Here is an 11204-nt window from a genome sequence, read left to right as displayed (position 1 = left end):
GGCAGGTATATAACAGGCGTGCATGTCATATTGTTGCATGCTTATTTCACACACAGGGTACTCGCTCGATGGGGCCAGCCTCCCTGAGAACGATCTCGCGCCATACATCCAACAGGCAATCGACCAGATCAACTTTGTCGTTGGTGACTCCGCCACGAGTAACCAGCTGCCCTGCGTGCATCTCTTGGTCACCCAGAACCATTCAATCTGCAGTTGTCGAAATTGGCAATGAAGACTTTGCATCAAATCGTGAGTCCTTTACTTCAAACTAACGGATGAATGAGCATGTCGATGATACACCACAAGGTATATACCGCTGGAGAGATTTCGCGGGCAACTTGACGGCTATATTCCCTCAGCTGAGTGAGCGCTACACTGCTGTCCAGGAGCTTGCCTCTGACTGATACATTTCTTGGTAGAATTCATCGCGACCTCGTACCCCTTCAATCCCATTCTCGATCCCGTCCCAAAGCAGTATGATAACGTGTACCAGACACCTGGATGGTTCGCAGAAAATGCGTTCTACTATGATTCTGTCAAGGTTCGTACGCTCTGCATTCGCCTCACGGGAACCTGAATGTGACACGGTTGAAAGCGCGACGGCACTTACTACTTTGAGGGTGAATATGCTGTTGTGTCAACTAACGCCAGCGATATCTTCGGCAAACCCAACAATGGTCGTCTTGTATACCCTAATATGCAAGGTGTGTACTCTCGTGGTGATGAACCATACCTGACGCCAGGATAGGATCTTCAGGAGAGGCCGCATTCATGACCGGTCTCGAGCGTAACAGTGACATCGTCTTCGCTGCGTCGTATGCTCCCTTGTTAATGGTGAGCTGACTTTGCATACTGCAACTAGAGTGAACACCAATAATCGCACTGTAGAACACTGCCAACTATCAGTGGTCACCAAACCTTATTGCTTTTGAGTGAGTCGCTCGCGACAATCGAAGATACATATCAGATTCATGTCTCCTCAGTGCGTCAAATGTGTACCCATCAACCAGCTTCTATACACAACAGGTAGTGATATTTGATATCTGAGCAGAATTGTATCCCTCAAACATCTGCTGCAGCTCTTTAGTCTCAACCGTGGAACCGAATATTTACCAAGCACCTGGCCTCAAAATGGGGCACTCCACTGGAGTGTCACGCGTGATGCACCCACAATACGATTATCATCAAGGTACTTAAGGCTCTAATTCTTCTGTCGGTTGCGACGATGTTGATATTTCGTTATTCAGATTGCCAACACAGACATGACAGATGAAGAAATGTCATTCGAGCTTCCCTTCAACGGTGTTCACGACACTGGCACTGCGACAGTACTCTCAGGCTCTGCCACATCAAACAACTCACCCGAGACTCCCAACGCTGTCAGCCCGTCATTTCACAGATTAAAACTGGTAAGAGTTTCTCGTACACTGCCCCAGCATACAGTGTCAACGTGCTGCGGGTGGAGGCGAAGTAGGGGATAGAGTATCGCTTGGCAACATATGCATGTCACACCAAAGAGACAATCATAGCCTCATACCAGGCCATTAATGTTTTTTTTTACCTTTTACGACTCAAAGATCAGTGTCGGCGCACACAAATTACTGAACATACTAGCAAATTTTATTATTTGCCAAAAGTGTGTGGACAAAAAATCGAGACACGATCCGTTTATTACAGACCCAGCTCTAGACACTGGGCATTGGGCTTGAGAAGGTCGGCTTGGATCTACTGTCTTGATATTGATGAACCAGATCTGAGGATTACGCTGAAAGACAATCCGGGCATGCCATGGCAGAGTCTGGAGGTGCAATAAATCAGGAATATTTGGTATGGTACGAAGACCGCTACCTACACCCTGGCACCCACTCCCTTCCCGCTCCTGCTACAATAGGAGGTATGCATGACATTATGTTCTATGATATAGTACAATAGAGTCGAATACTATAATAAAAAGTTGTTCGCTCAGCTAGATGGAGCGGACTGCGACGACGCTGGTGACTTTGGCATGATATTCCACAGCTCCCTCTTCTGTACCATTGTGAGTTTAACATCCTTCCCAACGTATGGCTTCAGCTAATCCCAGAAAAACAGATAGATAGGGACATCAGACGAGGGGCGGTTATACGGGTTCGCGAGTGCAAATGAGGAAAATAACGAAGCAAAAAGTAGTCAGAAAAGTAGTAAATCGATAATACCTATAGAACGCACCTCGCTTTTCTTGATTTCCTCTATGCTTGGCGCGACGAACACCCTCACTTTCTCGTCCAGTAAACGGTACTTCGACGCGCCACGGATGACATGTTTTCCTGGGCACCTGTGCGGTGTCCACCAGGGAGAAAGGCTTGTCTAGTTCCTGCGTACAGTGTGAGCATCGAAACGAGAAGACCGGTCGTTTAGACGGAAACCATGATTAGAGACAGCCCGACGCAAATGAGAAATGACAGCAACGTGTGTTCCACAATTTCAAGAGACAAAGTTGCCTTGGCTCACCTTTATAGAAGTCCTTGTTCCCCCGCTTGGGCGTCAAAGCTCGCCGCGAAGCTTTCGAAAGACAGACGGCCCGTAAAGAACATCGATGAATGGCTTCAAACCTATTAAACTCGGAGACGACTTCCGAAATTTCAATCATCTGCTTACATAACCAACTCGACATTTTCCTCGAAAGCCTGCTTTAAGAGGTCAATACGTGCGATCATGGGCAAAAAGAATACTCTGAATGCTCCGTCCTCCCGTGCGAACAGACCAAGACGTGGTGGACGCGCACAACGACATAAAAGTGCGAGAACCTCCCAGCAATCCCAGCCATCGTCTAGCTTCCCCGAGGACTCTGCCAAGCCTTCAAGCATTATCGAAGATGACAACTCAAATCATTCTTCAGGTGAAGAAGATGAATGCGAGTGATTTAACAAGGTAGTCGAATGGCCACTCATGAGCGCACAGCTGGGCAACCGCACATCGATGTACCCGTGGCGATGTGGGTGCGTTAACTTGTCATTCGCTCCGTGCCGTTTTATAATACAAATGATCAAGGACTTCGACCATTGTGATCCACGCCGATGCTCTGGGAAGAAACTTTCCCGCCTCGGTCTTATAACGGAACTGAGGGTGGGATCCAGATTTCGAGGCGTGGTCGTATCGTGCGTCTGTCTCGTTCCAAACGTCCATTCACACTCACTCTGACCTCATTCATTTGCCACCAGTCCAAAGGGGACCCTGTCGTGAGCCCAGCAGACAAGGAGATCGTCGGACGAGACGGTGTCGCCGTTGTCGAATGTTCTTGGGCCCGCATAGACGACGTCCATTCTCGAAAATTGCCAGCCCACACGAACGGCTTCGTAAGTCCATTCTCCTCTTACACATCTCCCTGGTCGATGATGGGTCATTGGCAGTCCCCTACTTGCTTGCTACTAACCCCACCAATTACGGCAAGCCTTGGCGGCTGAACTGCGTCGAGGCACTTGCAGCAACTTTCTACATTACAGGGTTCGATCAGCATGCGGAGACCTTGCTCAGTTCGTTTGGGTGGGGCGATTCGTTCTGGAAAGTTAATGGGTGCAGTTCTTTCACGATCATACCGCTCTGTACTAATTCAAATGTTGACGGTAGCCCATACCTCAAACGATACCAAACGTGCGCATCGGCGGAAGAGATTGCCGTGATGCAGGAGACCATTATTGCAGAGCTCCAGGAGAGCTATGAGGAATCACGCAGAGATAAAGGTTCGCATTTCTGTTTATGTCTTTCAATATCTCATGTCTAGAAGATGCAGCTAGGAGCACTGAGGATCTTCTCGTGCGGAATCCGAATCATGCCATGCCCAGTGATGATGATGGGTCAAGCTCTGCGTCAGAAAGCGACGTAGAATGATGTCACTGAAGGTAAAACATTTAGTTTAAATTACCCTACCACAGCGTCCTTTGGTCTGTACGCCAGTCCTAAAAATCATCGAGCAATCTTAGGGATGCAACATGTTCTTAACCAATCTCCTGAAGCCTCCATGAAAGTTCCGCGTTGGATGCTGTAGATGGGAAATGCAAATATGCTAACGCGATACGAACAAAACTCGGTCTGTAAGCATTGTTTAAGTTATATATCATAGCTACAATCGCGCAAGAAGTTCTTTCGATGCATGTGCACCACTCGGAAGCTGAATAAAATATATTATGCGCGTAGGTAAGACTCAAGTGAAATATCTCCTGAAAAGACGTGGTGTTTTGCAAGGTAAGGATTGAGCTGATCTGATCGTGTCTGTCACTGGTATGTTGGTCTGATGTGGGTGGTATGAGAGTCGATATCGAGTTACGGGAGTTCGGTGGTTGCCATGAATCGAGCAGGGGGTAGGAAATGATGATTGCGTTACCTGCTGGATCTGACTTGCTCCTCCGCTGTTCGCAGGCAGCTTCACTTTGAACACATTGGGGTTGAAGTAGGTCGCGAGAGGCTCATGAGGCGACGCTGTCAGCTGGAGTGATCGTGATTACCAACAATGTTAGACTTGCTGCTGACATGTGCATAAAAGCCCGGGACTTGCGCATGCAGGGAATGCATTCAATAATCCATAAGAATGCACCAAATCGGCCACAGACGAAGTATGAATCACTGCGTGAGGGTTATCTTATTCCAGCAACACGAAGGAACTTAGCGCAGTGCCATGGTTGAATGGCATCAGGTATCTGCAGGAACCGCATATAATTATGGAGCCGGGTACGTGAAGGTAATATTGGCTGTCAATTTCGCCCACTCTACATACTCGCTGCCATGCGTAACTGTCCTGAATAGCAGCTCCCGTGTCAAGCCTTTGAATTTCTTGCTAATATTGTGCCACATATATCAGGTCCGTTGAATACGATGCTACACTAGAGGGTATCAATATCAAATACATTTAGGCATCTTTGGTCAACAAGAGTGATGGATGGGATGCTTTCGCATTTGTGATTTCCTTGTATATAAGTACTGAAGCTTCGCTCAACGAATGGACACATTGCAGTGGCATCTCGGCTTACCTTTGAGATCCTCTTTTTCTAGAGCCTCGCCATTGTCGAAGTCGAAGAAGGAGGGGTCGATGGGGTCGGCCATGGGCTCGTCATCAGGGTCGTGGTAAGGCTATTGCGCGTGGTCAGTGGGAAAATGATTGAGAAGGAAACACAGACTTCGAAGTAAGGGTGTTGTAGAGCCTCGACAACAGTTATTCGTCGTCTTGGGCTGAATGTTAGGCATTTCTCTAAGAAATCTATTGCCTGTGGGAAGGAATGTCTTAGTTGTTGTGGACACAGGTGTCAGATGTGCGGGAAATGAGGTGACAACTCACAAGAGGGTTGGCGGCTGGGAAGAGCTGGGAAAATGGTTTGCTCTTGCGGAACGGCAGTGCACGGATGTATTCTCTTGATCGTTGGGAGGAGATGGCATAGAAATCATCGATGGAGGGTGTGCCGAGGACGTCTAATATAATTGATAGCTGGTCGTGATCTGATTTAACAAGGTTGTGGGACGATATGGGGTTCATAAAATGTGTGCATGATTTGGATTATACTTACCTTGATGTGGCGATGGGAATTAGGGAACGTGAGTAACTAGACAAAGGATGAAGGGAAATATCATACAATCACGTCCGGGAAATAGAGGTTTCCCGCTGAGCATTTCGGCGAGGACACAACCAACGCTCCACATGTCAATCGCGCGAGTATATTCTTTGAAAGTAAGCATGACCTCGGGTGCACGGTACCATCTTAAGATGCCGGGTTGGTCATGACAAGTTTTGTGGAGAATTAATAGTCAATCATACCTAGTCGCGACATATTCGGTCATGAAAGTGCTACTATCATTAGCAACATTTGGTGGCGGTCGGGCGGAACGAGCCAGACCAAAGTCGCATACCTGGGGGGTGCTTAAAGCTGTACGCATATGTGAAATGAAGTTAACGGCACGTACCTTGAGGTCGCAATTGGCATTCAATAACAAATTGGAAGGTTTCAAGTCTCGGTGGAGAACGTCTGCGGAGTGGAGTGCTTTCAAGGCACGTAATGCCTGGAAAGAGGGAAAATCGTTCGGTACCGAGGCTTATACTTGGTGTATGTGTATTCTGCGGCGTACCTGATAAATGAAATACTGACAGTGGTCGTCACTCAATTGCTGTGTACGTATGACGCGATGTAGGTCGGTTTCCATGAGTTCCTGAACGAGATATACTTCTCTGAATTGATCGAAGCTTGGAGGTTGTAGGATATCGAGGATAGAAATGATATTCTCGTGACGGAAATGGCGAAGAAGTTTTATCTCGCGTAATGTTCGAAGGCAGAACATGGAGTGATCAAATGGTGCTATGCGTTTTATAGCTACTTTGCGTTGGGAAGGGTGATGTATTGCTGAACTGAGAGGAAAGTGAGCAGTTGACTTGTAATATGCAGACAGGATATGACAATACCAGACGATACCATATGCGCCCTCTCCGATGAGCTCAAGAACCCGGTAAGATTTATCGGCGCAAAAATCCTCAAGAGAGAGATCCATGGTCTGCAATTTAGTTCACGGAAGATAGAAGAACAGATAGATGGACAGTACTGACATGCCGAACAATAACAAGGTTAATATTGGGGGGTTGAGATCGTGTAGAAGATAGGGGGGTTATCCGGTTAATATCGCTGATGGCTTATCAATCAATATGATAATAATTTAATTCCTTTAACGAGCAATCTCCAAGCACCTGCCAAGGCACCTTCTAACTCAGGTTTTCTCCTGCTCGTCCCGTTCTCCTCCTCCTCCTCCTCCCTTCTTTATTCCAATTTTCTTTGATCATGCCTTCAAACGAAAAATTGGATTCTGAAAAACTTTCAGAGCATGAGACCGAGAGATATCCAGATTCCGACCGTGACAAGGATAAATCTCACAAGTCAAAGTCTTCTTCGAAGTGTACTACAAGTTTCCTCTCCTCTTCCTCTCCTGGACTTAATCCATTATTTTCTAGCCAAAGATCTCTCCCATGTACCTTGCAAATTCTTCAAGGTTGGCGCTTGCACAGCAGGCTCTTCTTGTCCATTCTCCCATAACGTCCAAGAGCCTGGTCAGCAGAAGGACGTCTGCGCATGGTTCGTCAAGGGAAACTGCAAGTTTGGCCACAAGTGTGCTTTAGCACATGTTCTTCCTGGCCAAAGTATGTCCATGGACAGGAAAAATAAGAAGTCGGCCCAGCTCGCTGCCAATGCTGTGGGAAGTGGTGGCCCAAAAGATAGTTCAAAAGCAGGGAGGAGTGTCAAGAAAGATCCTCATGCGCATAATGGTTCAGGAGGTGCCTCTGCTGCAGGAAATGTTCGTGGAGGTCTTCTTTCCGGTTCCACGGCTCCTACAAGGTCTCTCAGCGCTTCCTCTCGTCCTCCAATTTCCATGCCATTAAAGGCCACAATTTCCCCATCCGCCCCCGCCCCACCCCTCAAAGATACCGATTTTGCTTCATTTTCCCTCCCAGATGATACAGAAAAGTTGCCAGCAGCGCCTCTTCAGAGACGACCTACGCCACCGCTCGAGCCTGAGTCACCAGCAGCTGCTCAAGCTAGCGAGTTTAAGGAAGACCGCAAAAGTCCCTCCCCACCAACACTCCCTCTCAGCATGCCGAGCACACGACGTTCAGGTCTATCACATCGTCCTACAGATTCCGCGGATCTTGGCCCCATTGGATCCCCGCCACGTGGCTCCCTTCCCCGCACTGGACTCGCTAATGGATTTTCACCCGGCACATCGCCTGCTGCTGCTCCAGTCTCATCCACGCTGCCTGCTCAGTCTCAGACTGTATTCCAGTCCTATGATGCCAAACCCTCGATACTGGACCCGAAACATCGTTCCGGGCTCGCCGCATCTCTCGGCACGTGGAAAACAGAGCTTGGTCCTGTCCCCTCGCAAGTTGTCAATCGTGGGGATGGAAGTCTTAATATGCGTGGTCTCGATCACGAGATTGCTGTCGAAGACGAAGACCTAGAGGAGTTCCTGCCAAGCTCCCTTAATGACCTTTTGACCCTCGAGGAACGTTCTCGCAGAATGTCGCGTACGAATTCTGTCCGCCCTGCTCAGGTACACAACAATGGTCTTGGTCTTGACCCTCCCTTCCTCACTGCACACTCGCAAGTAGAGGGTTCCCGCCACCATTATTCACGTTCCGTGCCTGCTACCCTCGCTCCTCGGAGATGTAAAGTCTATTTGGGCAGAGCGGACCGGAGGGCTTCCCGGCTCTCCTGACACATCTCATGCGTTCAATCTCGCAGTCGGCACGCCTAGTTCATTCAAATCCTCGAGCGGCTTCGGAGGTCGCTCCTTTACTAATGAAGACGTGAACCCATCTTCTTCCCTTCTTTCTCCATCCAATGCTTCAGCCGCTTTTCTCCCTTCTTTACACCAGTATTACCTTAACTCGAAGCCAAGTGGCATCCAGCGTTCCACTTCTGGTCTCGGCCGACCTGCTGGATCCCCTCTACAGCCACCCACCCCTCAGAACCCACCTCCAACCTCATTCTCCCCCCCTCGTATCAGCTCTCTCGGTGGTCATCGTACGCCGTTCGACGAACACGCATCTGGACGGCCTATTCCATTTGGTGAGGGTGAGGAGCGCCCAGCTGCTATTTCCCCCTCCATCCGGGCTCTGCAGGCGCACGCACCGGGGCAGAGTCTGCCCCAGGGGCTTGCAGCAGGTTACTCCCGCATCCACGCACTCCCGATGACAATGTCGCCCTCCTCAGCTGCAGCCTTCAGCCCCGGCTCCAACAACAACCCATACTCCCTCAACCAGGACTGGGCCGGGGGCTCTGCAACGCAGGGTGACCATCTTTCCGCTGCAGATGTGGGAGGAATGCCTTTCTCAAGCTCGATGGCAGGCCTAGAGTCGATGTTCTCGCGTCTGTCATACTCTGCTGCGGCAACGTCACGGTCGCCACTGAACAGCAGCCTGGCGCATTCGCCAACGCAAGGCTCGCCGCTGGGTATCCAGCGTGGCACGGGTGGCAACCGAAACTGGCACGCGCAGAGCCCGTTGAGCAAGCCTGTTGTTACGGCGGATGATGATGAGCTATTCAGTATGGATGGATGAATAGTAACTCCCCACAGAATCAAAAGTAAGTGTTGTAAAAGCAAGTGTACGCGATGACGAATTGTTGTTATAATTGCTAGCCGCGCCTCTGCTTTGGGTTCGGGAGGACGCCATACCTCACTAGTCACTCTCTTGTTGTATTGCATGGTGTATGTATGTGTGGGGGGCCGCCAGATGCATCTACGTAAAATATATTTATACCACCTTCTAATCATTGGTTCAGGTTATGATGTTAGTTACTGTTTTTTTTGTTGTTTTTTGTTGCCTGTGGCAGCCAGTCACACGTTCAAATTTTATTCCACGGAATTTATATGAATGGGTGTGCCTGCAGGAGTCGAGGTACCGAATTATATGTAAATTTTATTTAGACGTCTAGGCTGGTCATGAGCTATGTTTAACTCATTCTAGGTTCTTCAGATCTTCTGCAAGCCACCACTGAGAGTGCTTGTTATAAATAGTTCATGAGCATGTGACCGCGTCAAGTCGCGACTTGTCTCAAGATGCTCTTCCGCCACAATCATGATTGAACCTACTCCCATTATTGACCTCACTACCTCCAGAGCTGTAGGGACGTCGTCAGCAACACATTTGATCACTGCCAAAAATCTTCAGGCTATGCTAGATGATGCAAAAGCGGGACTCCGAATAGTTAATGCTCGTGCTGAGCTATCCACACATACTTGGGATGGGATTGAAGAATGGGTTGGTGAGGATGGCGCTCTGGGACTCAAAGATCCCAAGATCGTTGAGAGCGATGTGCAAGCACAGATCGTGCGTGTTTTACATGTCCAAACCATAGATGATGGCTTATTGGCGATTCAACTGTTGATCCTCAATAATAGTCTTTCCTGAGGAAGCTCAAGTTTCTTTACCTGGAACAAAATGCAAAGGATAAATATGTGAAGACCATTGTCAGTGACGATGCCCCATTGGTGACACCTGCACTAAATGAGGAACTTCGAGTACGGAATGAGGAGAAGAAGACTGCGCTACGTGAACACAAAGCGAAGCTAGCAGAAAGAAGGGATGATCTGCGAGCACTTTCTGGATTCGTAGAAGAAGGCGTGTATCGTGGACTGCTACATTTTTATGCGCTTCATGCTAATAATCAGCGTAGATTATAAGAAAGCGCAAGCCCTCACTCTCCAAGCATCTGCGCTATCACAAAAGATACTCGATGCACGTTTGTCGCTTACTCGCTTGCGACAAGCCCATCCCCACCCTCGGCTCACAATAACTACAGCGAACCAGCAACTCGATGGCCAGGTAGAAGAGATGCAAGCACTAGACGCGGAACTCGCAGACGCGCACGAGAAGATTGCTACTGTACGAGAGCGCATAAAAGTTGGGACGGGTCAGGTCGAGAAGCTGAGGAGTGTTAGAGCAGAGGTGGAAAAGGCTGTGGAAATCGGTGCGGGTGAAAGAGTGGAAGACGGAAGAGTAGTTGGACTGTATGATTGGTGCGCAACTTCTAACATGAGACTACTTGTCTCTAACTCTCTGATTTTACGCAGGTTCTCAACCACAACCTCGACCCATCATGCGCTCGTTTCACTTCTCTCTGCACATAGTGAGTCTGACAACGAGCTGCGCCTCACTTATCGCGTGCATGAGCGTGAGGTATGTATGACACTACTGTTCATACCTAATACGCGCCGCTTGGCCGAAGCAAGGGTGGAGGGCGTCGAGGAACGCGTAATCGGAGACGTTGTGGATGCACACGTCATGGAAAACGATGTATCTGGGCTTGTATGGGCTGTGCTCGCGAGAGCGAGGGCTACATAATATCATGCCTGTTGTCACTGGTCATTCCTTGTTGATACACAGGGGACAATGTCACGTCTACACGACAGTCACTTCTCTACTCCTACGAGTTGTCTATTACCTGGGAGTCATCATTCACGGTCGCTGCACTTACAACATCTAATAGACCATGGCTTACCATAAAGGACGGGCTGCATAATTCAGATATGACTCAGCAACGTTTAGATTGAGCCGGGCACTGAACCTGCCGTCGGCCACACAGAGGTTAGGGAGAAGGAAAAAACTTGTTCCTGCGTTCGGGTGAGTACGGCGTGCCCCACGAGAGTGCAGGGAGATTGGCAACTCTTGGGCTAGTGTTGTGGGCAGAACTGGC

At 48.9% G+C, this 11204-nt stretch overlaps 6 protein-coding genes across 6 annotated transcripts; 4 read left to right on the top strand and 2 right to left on the bottom strand.

Annotated features, from left to right (window-relative positions):
• DFJ58DRAFT_785957 (alpha-L-arabinofuranosidase C-terminus-domain-containing protein) lies at positions 1-1670 on the top strand. Its single transcript, XM_041390069.1, has 12 exons — positions 1-143; positions 167-249; positions 285-363; positions 420-541; positions 596-704; positions 749-834; positions 889-932; positions 984-1026; positions 1080-1158; positions 1199-1212; positions 1248-1387; positions 1417-1670. The coding sequence occupies exons 1-12, from the start codon at positions 23-25 to the stop codon at positions 1472-1474; spliced, it is 978 nt and encodes a 325-aa protein (XP_041244369.1). The 5' UTR covers positions 1-22; the 3' UTR covers positions 1475-1670.
• DFJ58DRAFT_785954 (uncharacterized protein) lies at positions 1667-2601 on the bottom strand. Its single transcript, XM_041390068.1, has 4 exons — positions 2558-2601; positions 2460-2529; positions 2209-2314; positions 1667-2073 (listed from the first exon to the last, which is right to left on the bottom strand). Exons 1-4 carry the CDS (start codon positions 2571-2573, stop codon positions 1963-1965), a joined length of 303 nt encoding a protein of 100 aa, XP_041244368.1. The 5' UTR covers positions 2574-2601; the 3' UTR covers positions 1667-1962.
• Positions 2602-4085, top strand: DFJ58DRAFT_785944 (uncharacterized protein). The gene is made up of 6 exons (XM_041390067.1): positions 2602-2978; positions 3031-3141; positions 3201-3339; positions 3390-3552; positions 3607-3719; positions 3764-4085. Exons 1-6 carry the CDS (start codon positions 2919-2921, stop codon positions 3865-3867), a joined length of 690 nt encoding a protein of 229 aa, XP_041244367.1. The 5' UTR covers positions 2602-2918; the 3' UTR covers positions 3868-4085.
• Positions 4086-4673: 588 nt separating this feature from the next.
• On the bottom strand, positions 4674-6571 carry DFJ58DRAFT_785940 (kinase-like domain-containing protein). Its single transcript, XM_041390066.1, has 9 exons — positions 6422-6571; positions 6091-6367; positions 5929-6024; positions 5783-5874; positions 5601-5725; positions 5309-5466; positions 5151-5237; positions 5004-5103; positions 4674-4953 (listed from the first exon to the last, which is right to left on the bottom strand). The coding sequence occupies exons 1-9, from the start codon at positions 6505-6507 to the stop codon at positions 4883-4885; spliced, it is 1092 nt and encodes a 363-aa protein (XP_041244366.1). The 5' UTR covers positions 6508-6571; the 3' UTR covers positions 4674-4882.
• Positions 6572-6791: 220 nt separating this feature from the next.
• Positions 6792-9545, top strand: DFJ58DRAFT_880591 (uncharacterized protein; the record flags this gene model as incomplete). Its single annotated transcript, XM_041394543.1, has 3 exons — positions 6792-6906; positions 6962-8140; positions 8172-9545. 3 exons carry the CDS (start codon positions 6792-6794, stop codon positions 9065-9067), a joined length of 2190 nt encoding a protein of 729 aa, XP_041244365.1. The 3' UTR covers positions 9068-9545.
• Positions 9546-9556: 11 nt separating this feature from the next.
• On the top strand, positions 9557-11204 carry DFJ58DRAFT_702857 (uncharacterized protein). The gene is made up of 4 exons (XM_041383634.1): positions 9557-9838; positions 9910-10129; positions 10185-10527; positions 10582-11204. Exons 1-4 carry the CDS (start codon positions 9587-9589, stop codon positions 10850-10852), a joined length of 1086 nt encoding a protein of 361 aa, XP_041244364.1. The 5' UTR covers positions 9557-9586; the 3' UTR covers positions 10853-11204.

The sequence above is a fragment of the Suillus subalutaceus genome (genome assembly GCF_016647625.1).
Source record: "Suillus subalutaceus strain FC151 chromosome Unknown DFJ58scaffold_47, whole genome shotgun sequence".
In the NCBI taxonomy this organism is placed as follows: Eukaryota; Fungi; Basidiomycota; class Agaricomycetes; order Boletales; family Suillaceae; genus Suillus; species Suillus subalutaceus.
The sequence above is the reverse complement of the archived record's forward strand: the minus strand, read 5'-3'. Positions and strand labels throughout refer to the sequence as shown.